The sequence below is a fragment of the Bos taurus genome, chromosome 8 (genome assembly GCF_002263795.3).
Source record: "Bos taurus isolate L1 Dominette 01449 registration number 42190680 breed Hereford chromosome 8, ARS-UCD2.0, whole genome shotgun sequence".
NCBI lineage: Eukaryota > Metazoa > Chordata > Mammalia > Artiodactyla > Bovidae > Bos > Bos taurus.
Genome location: NC_037335.1, coordinates 70,707,290 through 70,718,677, shown reverse-complemented (window position 1 = coordinate 70,718,677; position 11,388 = coordinate 70,707,290). Strand labels below are relative to the sequence as shown.

Here is an 11,388-nt window from a genome sequence, read left to right as displayed (position 1 = left end):
AAGCCCCAGGGGTAGCACAGTTGGTAAAGAATCTGCCTGCAATGCAGGAGACGAAAGAGACGCAGGATCAATCCCTGGGTTGGGAAGATCCCCTAGAGAAGGGCATGGCAATCCACTCCAGCATTATTGCCTGGAGAATCCCATGGACAGAGGAACCTGGTGGGCTACAGTACATAGGGTCGCAAAGAGTCAGACACGACTGAAATGACTTAGTACACGCCCAAAGGGAAGAAGGAAGAGAGAGAGCCAGAGAAGATAGGCATGAATGTAGCAGGCAAGAGGGTTGGGCATCGCAGGTACCATCAGCCTCTCAACCTCGTGGTCCCACAAAGATAGAAGAGCTGCCAGCAGAGCTGAGCAAAACCCAAGGATGCTCCCAGCCATTCCCTGGGCCTCTCACTTGACCATCCCTGGGCTGGCCAAGGCGGCCACCTGCTTCAGTTTTGATAAGTGGGCTGAAGGGTACTTTCCATCTAAGCCATAGAGCCTGGTCCTTAATGCATGAGACTGCAGGAGGCACAAATCCCATGAGTTAGGTTCCTTTTCTCCATCCACTTCCCTCTCATGTCCACATCCCTACCACAGAACCCACGACACTTCAAAGATCAAGGCTTTATTTTCCATAGCTCCAGTGTCACAACTGTAGCAGCACATCAGAAACATCCCCACACAGAATCACACATTTCTCCCCTTCTTCCAAGAGTTGGTGATGACTTGAGAGGCAGAAACCATGGTATTTACGATGGGCATTTAAGAAACGACACTGGCCCAGCACGGTAACATACGCCATGCATCTCGCAAGTTAAGCAGCAGCAGTACATTTGTATTCAACAGGCACACTCATCCTTAAGAAATAAGGAACATTCTGCAGCATGGTGGTGTATGAAGTGGACAAGGAGGGGAGGCTGAATAATTATTTCAGAATTCGACCTGGTCTTTCTTCCATTTGCCTAACGTTAACACTAACAGAGAGTATGTTTAGGGGTATGTTTAGAGAGACGTAAACACTTCCCCCAGCAGCTTGATCTCCGTGGGCATTTTGCATCCCTGAGTGGGACGGAAGCTTGTTGCAACAGACTTCCACTGGAGAGATGGGGGTGGGGGCTACCTCTGAGAGGGGACAGGTCAGCAGTCAAACCTCCCAGCCCAGGAGAAGACCCTGTTCATCGGGCACGTGTAGGAGCTGTCTGATGTGGGTCTCTGCTGTCCATAACCTGCAAACTATCCTGGGAGGCACAGTGTGCAAGGTCTCAAGATGCTGATGTCCCAGGACCATCTGAGTTCTTCCTGAGAATGAGAGCACACCCCAAGGAACCCGGGTCTGAGCCTGGTGACAATGCACAACATGGACCCTGCCAAGGTCAAGGTCAGGACCAGGCCGAGTCAGAATGAAAACACACACTTGCTTCCTACTCATTTTAAAAGAAAACTGCGAAGCCACTAGGTCTTGAAGAGAGGCCTGGGAAGGCATAGCTGAAGGAAACAGGCTTGCATTTGCTCCCAGGGATAATCTGGCTCAGATGTGCCATTTCAGAAAACAAGGCGGCATGTCCCCAGGTGGCATGTACCACACGAGGTTCAAGACGGTTCAAGAGGCATCCTGACTGTGCACGAGGGTCCAGGTCCTTTCAGCAGCTGCTAGGAGAACCTGGGCAGCGAGAGGCTTTTTAAGGGAGACATTCGTGATGGGCAGGGGAAACAGATAAATGTCGTAGATACACTGCCTGTGTTTCTTAAAATCCCTAAAACTGAACAGGGAAACACAGATCAGGACTGAGTCCAACACACACACAGACAAGAATACCTGAAGTGCCTGGGTTAAAATGTGGATGGAGAATGAAGTCCAAGGATCAAGGTAGGATTGATTCCATTTGCCTGCCCAACAAGCACTGGCATTTCAAGGGCTTCTAAGTGCTAGCTCTGTGAGGCGTACATTCACGTCACCCAAAGGGAAGGAAATGGTTTTAGTAAGACCGGCCACCCTAATTCCACTGGGGGCCACCGTGCTCCAGCATGAGCCATGCTTGCCGCCCAGTATGTGTGTGTGTGGCGGGGGATGAGCTCACAGCTAGAGGAAAAGCCCCAGGGTCAGATCTTTGGTCCTGGAATTTCCAGCAAAAGACAAAGGGAAAAGGCACATGACGGTGACTGATTGAATAAGGATTAAAAAAAAAAAGTAGCTAAAAGTATTATTTTTTTTCAACGTACCTTTTTCCCCTATGAAAAGAGAAATTCAAAATATAAACCTTATACTTATTATTTTACATTCAAGTGGAACTTTCATGGGGAGCTCAACACAATTTTAGGTCACATGGAGCAATGTACTACTTTGGTACCCTGTGACTTAACCTAATGGAAAAACTCAGCCCCTCTATTTTTTTTAAACAGCTTTATATTCTCAGCTGTAACACTTGCTTGTACACACACACAGGCACACACTCAAATTCAAAAACTTCTACATAGAAAAATAAAGGATAAACATTATCCATCTATTTTATACTGTGTACTGGGACTTTTATATACATAACTTCTTGTTTCCTGTTTAATGTTTTCAGTCACTGCACACGTTCTTCCCTCCTGTGTGATCTATGGATGATTCTAGGGGAGGAGATGCTACACTGAAGGAAAAGCTACATCGCTCTCGGGGTGGGGGAGGAAGAGAAATAGCAATTTCTCGCTCCCCTGCCGGTCTTGCCCTCATCTGCTATCACCTGGTATGTCCCAGCGGATGGCCATCGGGTAAGCAGCTGTCCTGTCCTCTCCTCCTTCTAAGAAGGGATCAGGGCACGCGGAAGGCCCCTCCTGCCAACCCTGTGCCCCAACAATCTTGGTGTGAGGGCAGGGGAGTGGGTGCAGGCAGGAAGAAAGCCTTTGCACAATCAAAGACGCCGGCGTCGCTTCCCACAGCCCGTTCCTTTAGTAGGGAGTTCGATTCTCCAGCTTGTGTTTGGTGAGGAAGTACTTGAAGAACTCATAGACAGACCAGGAGATAGCGGTGGATGGCATCTGGTAGATGACCCGGGCCTGCACACCTTTGAAGTACCCGGGCAGGCCGTTGAGCTGGTACACCGTCCGGAAGGCATTGGCCATGCCCGACAGCCGGCCGCTGATGTTGGCCAGGCTGAGGGCCATGTTCTCCTGAGTGTTGAGGAGGGTCTTACAGACGTCCAGGGGGGTGGTGGCGGCGGCGGCCAGGGCCCCGGCCAGCCCGCCTGAGATGATGTGGGACTGAGGGTTGTAGCCCCGGTAGGGGTTGATCTGCTCCTGCAGGAACTCGTAGGTGATGAAGTGGATGGACTGGAAGGGAATGTTCATGGTCAGCTGCGTGGTGTAACTCCGATAGAAGGCCCCTAAGCCCTCCGTCCCCCACACTGTCCGGATGCAGCTGAGGGCCGACCGGTGCGGCGAGTTGTACATCTGCATGCGTTGCTTCACGACTGTGGTCGGGCCGCAGGGGGGTTGGGTTTGGCCCCACCCCGGGTCGGAGTGAGATGGGAAGCCAAGCCATAAAGAGAAACAAGCAAGTTTAGACATGGGCATGGACAGCTAGCACACACACCCAGCCCCAGCCCGAGAAACTGCCAGGGGGCCAGCTCCCGGCCATCCCGGTTTCAACACATGCCTCCGGGACCCAGTGCCAGGAGCCAGGATGTGGCTCTTTCTTGATGTTTCTCCTGCCTGACTCGGTTCAGGTGGCCCCCACACCAGGCAGCCACTTCAGATTCCCCGAGCTGATCCCCCAGGTCCTGGCTGCCTTGGGCATCTCACACGCCGGGGATTGCAATCCTGCTTCCTGGCTCCTTTGCCCTCCTCTGTCCCACTATGTCTACTGGACACGTGGCCTGTCTTTTATTCTCAGTGGTCTCCACCCCGCTGACAGCGTTTTTAGCTTCCGGGTCTCAGTGCTCTTGAAAGAGACACTCGAATGATGTTAGCCCAAGTTCGATGACAAACTCCAATGAGGACTCAGGCTTTGTTAATAAAAAGTAACTGGTGGTTCAAAGGACAAATACTGTGGTCCCTTAGGCTTAGAATTTTAATTGTCTCCAAGCACTGCAAGATAAACACATACAGTGTGCTTTAATTCTAAAGGAATAAAGATATAATGTCAAGGAGAAAAGGAGAGAGTTGAACTTCATTTTTTTTTTTTTAATCCCCTGAAAAAAGAGTTGAAATAAAACTCTTGCCCAGTTGACATGGGCTAACTAACTGGTCATTGACTCTGAATCACCTTAAACCCAAGGAAGCAGCAGCCTGCCTCCCCATCTGACCCCTTACATCCTGGAAGGTCAGAACACATTTCCTGTCTGATGGGGCATGGGAGGCAGCTGAGAGCAGATAAACTGTAACCTTAAAAGACAAAACCAAACTTACAATACTTAAGATGTTGCACTTTTTAACCTCTGATTCTCCCTTCTGGCAAGGGACTGTTTTCAGGTGAGGAAAGGAAGCAGGAGAGAGGCCAACATCTTACAGAGAGACTAACCCAGCTGAAACTATGCTCGGCACCAGGTCCAAAAACCCCTTCCTACTCAGACCCGAGCTCACTAAGGATATGAGGCTATAGAAAAAGCCAACAGAACTCATCTGCACAGCTAAGAATTGTTTTATAATGCTCGCAAAATTCGAAGGGGAAAAAAAAAGGTAAAGTGAGAAGAGACATCTACAATAAAGTGGCCAAATGTTAATTTATGAAGTAGAATGATGCATGCATGGCGGGGGGAGGGGCTCACCATACTCTTCTCCCTACATCTGCCTGTTGGAAATTTTCCGTAATAATTTCAAATGTCTTTTAACAAAGGAAATTGAACATAACCCCTAATGGATGACCTCTGACAAGTTTCTTCTAAATCTGTCTACGCTTGGTAACAGTGAACAAGGACCAGGAGGGTGTGTGTTTGTGTGTGTGCACGTGTGAGCACACACAGGTTTCAGAGTAGTACAACAGCATATAAAAAAACCACCAGGAGAACCTGTTAAGCAGGTCTACTGACTTAGTAGGTCTGGAGTGGGATCTGTGAATCAGCATTTTAACATGCTCCCAGGAGGCACAGATGCTACTGGTCCATGGATCCCACCCTGAGAAGCTCTGTTTAAGTGAACAGGAATCCCAGAGCTTAAATGCTCACATCCCTTCTCAAGGCCTTTGAGAACATTGTCAAGAATTCTCCTGCATCTTCCGACTGGGGCCAGGAGTCCCCTTGCCCAACTTGCTGCCCCGCCCCCCACTTCTGCTCCTGCCCCTCTGCACAGGCCCTGCTGCCTCTCCCTGGGACCATGAAACATTACCTTCTGCTGGATTCATGACTGCGTCGTGAAGCAGGGTGGCCATGCTCCCAGCTATCCCTGTAAAACAAACTCCAGAAAATTACCCTCTGGGACCGGGGCTTCTCAGGAAGTTCCTGGAACGTAAAGTCAGACAGAACCCTGGACCTGGCTTTCCAAGAAGCAAAACTCATTACCCGTCCACCCTGGTGAGCACCAACTCCTGAAATCCTAAAGCAATCATGGAAAATCCTGGATAAAAATGGGGAAGGTAACAGACACCGTTACACACATTTCAATTCGGCAGAAACCCTCATTTTCCCTAGGAAAAGGCTAGACCTGCCAACATGGGATGTTAACGGAAACCACACTTTGGTGGCTTTTTCTACCGCTGAAATTTTAATTCTTTCTCATCCCTGGCCTTTGTCTATAGATTAACTCACTCTGCCCTTAAATTGGGGCAATCGAAGGAGATATCATGTATACAAGCAGAGGGGCTTCCCAGGTGGCTCAGTGGTAAAGAATCCACCTGCAATGCAGGAGACGCCAGTTCGATCCCTGGGTTGGGAATATCCCCTAGAGGAGGAAATAGCAACCCACTCCAGTATTCTTGCCTGGAGAATCCCATGGAAAGAGGAGACTGGTAAGCTACAGTCCATAGGGCCCCAGAGTGGGACATGATTTACCAATTAAACAACAATAACATACACACAGGAGGGGGAAAAAAGAGACAGTTTTAAGAAAATTACTTAGTGAAATCCAAGTTTGTGTTTTTTTGTTTTTTTTTAAGCAAATGGCCAAGGGGAAAAGGCTCAGAAGACCTGCCGATGGCAGATTACCCGGGTTAGTTTGCAAAGCGATGACATGTCTCAGGGACGGCCATGTCTCATGTCTCAGGGACAACCAAGCCCAGGTCTCCTCTGGCCTGGCTTCAAAAGCCAGATTCCGGCCTGGAATTTTGCTTTTGACTCTGGGTTTCCTCTCTCTGTAGGTCACACTGCCCAATAATCAAGACAACCGCTGGAAAGTGGGAGAAATGAAGGACACAGGCTAAAGCTTCAGAAATGCTTATGTAACCCCCTCCCTCCTCCACACACACGTAGGATCATCTGCAGAAAGATCAGAATGCAACCAGAGCACACCACAGTGAAGTGGTAACTGCGCTAGGCAGACCTTGACATAAACATAAACTCGCCTCCAAGGGGTCCAGGCGCCAAGGAGCTAAAGAGGCAGTTTTAGCAAAAGCGGGGCCCTGAGACCATGAACTTGGAGATACCAAGACTGGAGATCTTGGGGACCGTTTGGACAAATGGGGAAGTAGGGGCCAATTTTTAAAAAGCAAAATAAATGTCTGCCAACCAGCCAGATGGAGTCATTTTTACCAACGTTTGCTGATGGGAAGGATGTTTTGGAGAAGGTACTAAAAAAAAGTTGCTCTGCCAGTTACATCTACCTCTCCGCTGCTGAAAAATAAATTTGTTAAAGACTCCTGGTGCCACCAGCCAGAGTTGCACTCCAGACCTAAACAGAAACCAACCAGAACCAAACCCACAGGAGCCGAACCCAGTAAGCCAAGCCTACGTAACAGTTGCCTGTGGCCAACTCACTCCCCCTTCCACCCCACCGCCCGCCTGGCTCCCTCAGAACAAAAGAAAACTATTTCAGCCCTTGCTTGCAGAGAGATGCAACAAACGGAAGAGACTGGGGGTGAAATTCCCAGATCCCTCGAAGTTTAGGAGGGAAAGGTCCTTTGCGCAGGAGCAAATCCTTCGTCAGCCATAAAACTTCTTGACCTTGTAAAGCTTAGTTAGATCTTGATGCTGTAGAGACCTGTTGGGTCAGTTTTTAAATAGTCTCAAAGAAGCTGTCCACATAACTTTTTTTTTGGGAATCCAGCATTCAAAAGTTTTGTTCCTATTCAGGGTGTTTTTTTTTCCCCTAGATCTGATCATTAATTGCTTTTGAATGTTAAAAAAAAAAAAGCAAAAAGGCAAAACCCACTCAACAATGAAACACCTCTGTCACTGATTCTCCCCAGGCTTCAGAAAGCGAAGGAGGGGAAAGAAAAAAAAAAGCGCGCGTGCGTGTGTGTGTGTCTGTGTGGGTGTGTGCGCGTATGTCTGAGTGTGTGTGCACACACATAAGTCCTTGGTTCGTAAGCAAGCGTGGCGGAGATGAGGCGTCAGGCAGCTGGGTCACAGGGAGGAGAACCCTGGGGAAGGGTCTGTTGAAGGAGAGACCTTTCTAACTCCAGACAAACGCTTGCAAATACCGTTGGCTAGGTGGCTGTTCCCCTGGTGGTGGAAAACGGCATTTAAAGTCCTTTTCATGTTTTCGTAGCAGGCAAAGTACATGGCGTGGGCTGGCCCCGCGCCCATCATCATCACGTTGAGGCCTCGCAAGGGTCTCCAGAAGCCTTCAGTCCGTATGATTTTCTTGAGGGCTCCGTAGACACTTGTGTAATGGGCTTTGGGATCTGGATTCAGACTCTGCATTCGTGTCTGGGGGAGGGCGACAAAAGGAGAGAGAGGGATTAATGAAGCTGGTCAACAGGGAAAGGAAGATCTAGGGAGAAAGGGAGAGAAAAATAAGTCGTTTTTTTATAGTTTCACAGGGTTTCTGAGTGAAGATAACTTTTATTCTTCTCCTTCCTGGAGTAATCTTCTATCCCTACACACACATACACATGCACTCACACACACCCACATACACACACTCACATGGATTTCATTATACCCAACAAAGCGAATAAACGATGAGGGGCAGGATTTAGAGTAGAAAGATGTGCCCAGACACTGGCAAGCTGTGTGAGTGCGTGCATGCCAAGTTACTTCAGTTGTGTCCAACTCTTTGTGACCTCATGGACTATAGCCCACCAGGCTCCTCTGTCCACAGGATTCTCCAGGCAAGAATACTAGAGTGGGTTGCCACGCCCTCCTCCAGGCAAGCTGTGTGACTTCTGATGAATCCCTTAACCTCTCTGGGCCTTGGGAGCCTCAACGAAAAAAATCAAGGTTGCTGCAAGCATCAAATGAAACAATGGGTCTGAAAACTCTTAAGAAATTCAGCGCTGTTAGTCACTTGGTCATGTCCAACTCTTTGCAACTCCATGGACTGTAGCCCACCAGGCTCCTCTGTCCATGGGATTTCCCAGATAAGAATACTGGAGTGGGTAGTCATTTCCTTCTCCAGGGGATCTTCCTGGAGAGATTCAGGGATTGAACCCTGGTCCCCTGCATTGTGGGCAGATGCTTTACCATCTGAGCCACCAGGGAAGGTGGCGATAAACTCAGAGACCTAGTCAAATAGAAGTATTATTATTATCCAAGGGTTCCCACTTGGTTCTCAAGACTTCTGTGTCCTCACTTATCTGAGTCCTCTGTGCTGTTAAAGTTCCTGCTCAGCCTCTACCATAAATCTCCATGGAATCCTCCATCCCTCGCCCCCTCATCTCCTCTAAATACTTTTTACATTTCATCACTACAAGTTAGCACTGAAATATATGGTCATGTTCTTAACACATTAAAGACCGGGGGATTTTTGCAAAAACTAATGCCTGTGGAGTTAATACATGTTTTAACATCAACTCCTCCCTGAGTCCCCAGCTGGCCTGTCCCACTGATTTTGTACTTGCCAGTCTCCACAATCATGTGAACCAACTCTCTCTCACATCACACTGGTCAATAATGTGTTAATTTTTTCCTAAGTATAGTCTTGCCTCCTGGAGGCAGAGACCAGCCTTCCCCATTTCTGTCATCCCCATCATACCCCCCAGGCACTTGAGTAGGTGTGATGGTTAATCTTATATGTCAACAACCTGACAAGGTCATAGTACTCAGGCTGGCTCCAACTACAGTCAAACATGCTGCTGTGAAGCAACATTTTATAGATGAGATTAACATCACCTTAATAGATGAGATTAGTATCACTTTATAGATGAGATTAACATTTGAAGTCAGTAGACTCTGAATACGGAGAAGGCACTGGTGACCCACTCCAGTGTTCCTGCCTGGAGAATCCCATGGACGGAGGAGCCTGGTAGGCTGCAGTCCATGGGATGGCTAAGAGTCAGACACGACTGAGCAACTTCACTTTCACTTCTCACTTTCATGCACTGGAGAAGGAAATGGCAACCCACTCCAGTGTTCCTGTCTGGAGAATCCCAGGGACAGGGAAGCCTGGTGGACTGCCGTCTATGGGGTCGCACAGAGTCAGACACGACTGACGTGACTTAGCAGTAGCAGACTCTGAATAAAGCAGATTACCTGCCACTGCATGGGTGGGCCTCGCTCAATCAGGTGAAGGCCTGAAGAGGGTAAAATGACCAAACCCTGATGTCCCCCAGGAAGAAAGAATTTTGCTTCTAATCTTTGGTTATAACATCAACACATCCCTGAGTCCCCAGCTGGCCTGTTCCACTGATTTTGTACTTGCCAGTCTCCACAATCATGTGAACCAACTCTCTCTCACACACACATGCATGCACACACACACACACACACACACATATAACCCATTGGCTCTGTTTCTCTGAAGAGCCCTGACCAGTACAGCAGGTAAGAAATATTTATGGACAAAGATCACCGGCTCAGTCCTGCAAAAGCAGCATTCTCTCCCCTGCTCCTCTCCCCCAAACACATGCACAGTCTAGACTAGAGCATCTCCAAACTTTGGTAGGAATACCCTTCAACCTCCAGACAAAATCATACAGAAACTAATCTATAAAACAGAAGAGCCTCTGACTGTAAATTAGACAAAATGCTTTGCGCCCTCCTCTCACTCCCCAAGCCGAAATCCAACCCCCGCCACCCCACCCCAGGAACCCCGGGGCTCAGAGGAACAATGTGAAAACCAAACTGGTGGTCATTTTCAGACAGGACTTTGCCAGCTAGTAAAACCACAAAGAAAATGGGCACACCACAGGCAAATTTTCATTTTGCCAAGAAAGGACATAAACATAATAGCAATAGAAGCTACAGGCACCACTGCCCTGTTTTATAATCATTTCCTAAAAGAGAGAACTCTTTTTATTCTGGCTATGCTGCATGGCCTGAGGGATCTTAGTTCCCTGACCAGGGATTGAACCCTTGCCCCCTCCAGTGTAAGTGCAAAGTTGTAACCACTGGACTGCTAGGAAAGTCCCAAGACAATTTTAATGCTTCAAAAAAAAAAAAAAAAATCAAGACTACTTCTGATTACCAAATTGGTCTTTAAGTTGAATTTAGTTTTAATAAATACTAGTTCCCTCTCCTTTTTTTCTACCACAGACTAGTGAAAATGCCCCTGAACTAATCAGAAGAAGCCACCAGAACTTGGGCCCCACATTCCCCAGGGTAGACTGGAGGGGGTCAGCGTCTCTGTATCTTTTTAACTGAGTTTTTATTCCAACGCATTTCAAAAGGCTTCCCAGGTGGTGCAGTTGGTAAAGAATCTGCCTGCCAATGCAGGAGACCCAAGTTCAATCCCTGAGTTGCAAAGATCCCCTGGAGACGGAAATAGCAACCCACTCCAGTACTCTTGCCTGAGAAATGTCATGGACAGAGGAGCCTGATGGGCTACAGTCCATGGGGTTGCAAAGAGTCAGACACGACTGAGCTTACACACACATGTATGCAATAATGGCGGACACACTATAAACAAAGAAGTGGGAGAGTGTGCCAACCAGGGCGGTAGCTGACTTAAAACCCAGGCTTTGCTCTAAAGTGCACTGCAGGCGGGAGCCAATAATGTACGTGAGATGCAAAGTGCCGTCCTTGGAAGAGGAAGATACGGTGCTTCAGGGACGGCAGATTCTCTAGCATTCAGTTCTAAAGGATATTTGAAATTTCTCAAGTTTTACAGCAAATGAAGCTTCCTACTTCCCATGGCCTTTTCTGATCACTGCTCTGATAAAAACCAGGAGCCTGAGGCAGGAGGTGGTACAACCAGGTGGCCCAGAAGGCAAGCCCTGCTATCAGACAGAACTGATCTTATCACTTATGGTGTGACCCTGGACAAGACAGTTAACCTCTCTAAGCCTCAGCTTCCTCTTTCTAGAGAATGGCTGAGAAAATTAAATGTCTATTCCTATCCTTCTGGTTAATGACAATAAGGGATTCATTCAAGAGGCTAAGTAATACGGTT

At 48.1% G+C, this 11,388-nt stretch overlaps 2 protein-coding genes across 4 annotated transcripts in view; both read right to left on the bottom strand.

The window, feature by feature from the left end:
- Window positions 1–597: 597 nt before the first annotated feature.
- Window positions 598–7,458, bottom strand: SLC25A37 (solute carrier family 25 member 37). Of its 3 annotated transcripts, none has more exons than XM_059888924.1 (3): window positions 6,105–7,458; window positions 5,290–5,346; window positions 598–3,437 (listed from the first exon to the last, which is right to left on the bottom strand). In XM_059888924.1, exons 2-3 carry the CDS (start codon window positions 5,330–5,332, stop codon window positions 2,917–2,919), a joined length of 564 nt encoding a protein of 187 aa, XP_059744907.1. In that variant the 5' UTR covers window positions 5,333–5,346; window positions 6,105–7,458; the 3' UTR covers window positions 598–2,916. The 3 variants fall into 3 exon arrangements, with proteins under 3 accessions (XP_059744907.1, XP_024851187.1, NP_001096025.1); XM_024995419.2 differs by having other exon boundaries at window positions 7,059–7,458; NM_001102555.1 differs by lacking the exons at window positions 5,290–5,346; window positions 6,105–7,458 and having other exon boundaries at window positions 598–3,665.
- LOC523756 (solute carrier family 25, member 37) overlaps window positions 7,143–11,388 on the bottom strand; it is a 41,052-nt gene continuing 36,806 nt past the window's right edge. Inside the window, 1 exon segment of the mRNA NM_001034549.1 lies at window positions 7,143–7,766. Coding sequence (NP_001029721.1) covers window positions 7,461–7,766 — 306 coding nt within the window. The 3' untranslated portion in view covers window positions 7,143–7,460.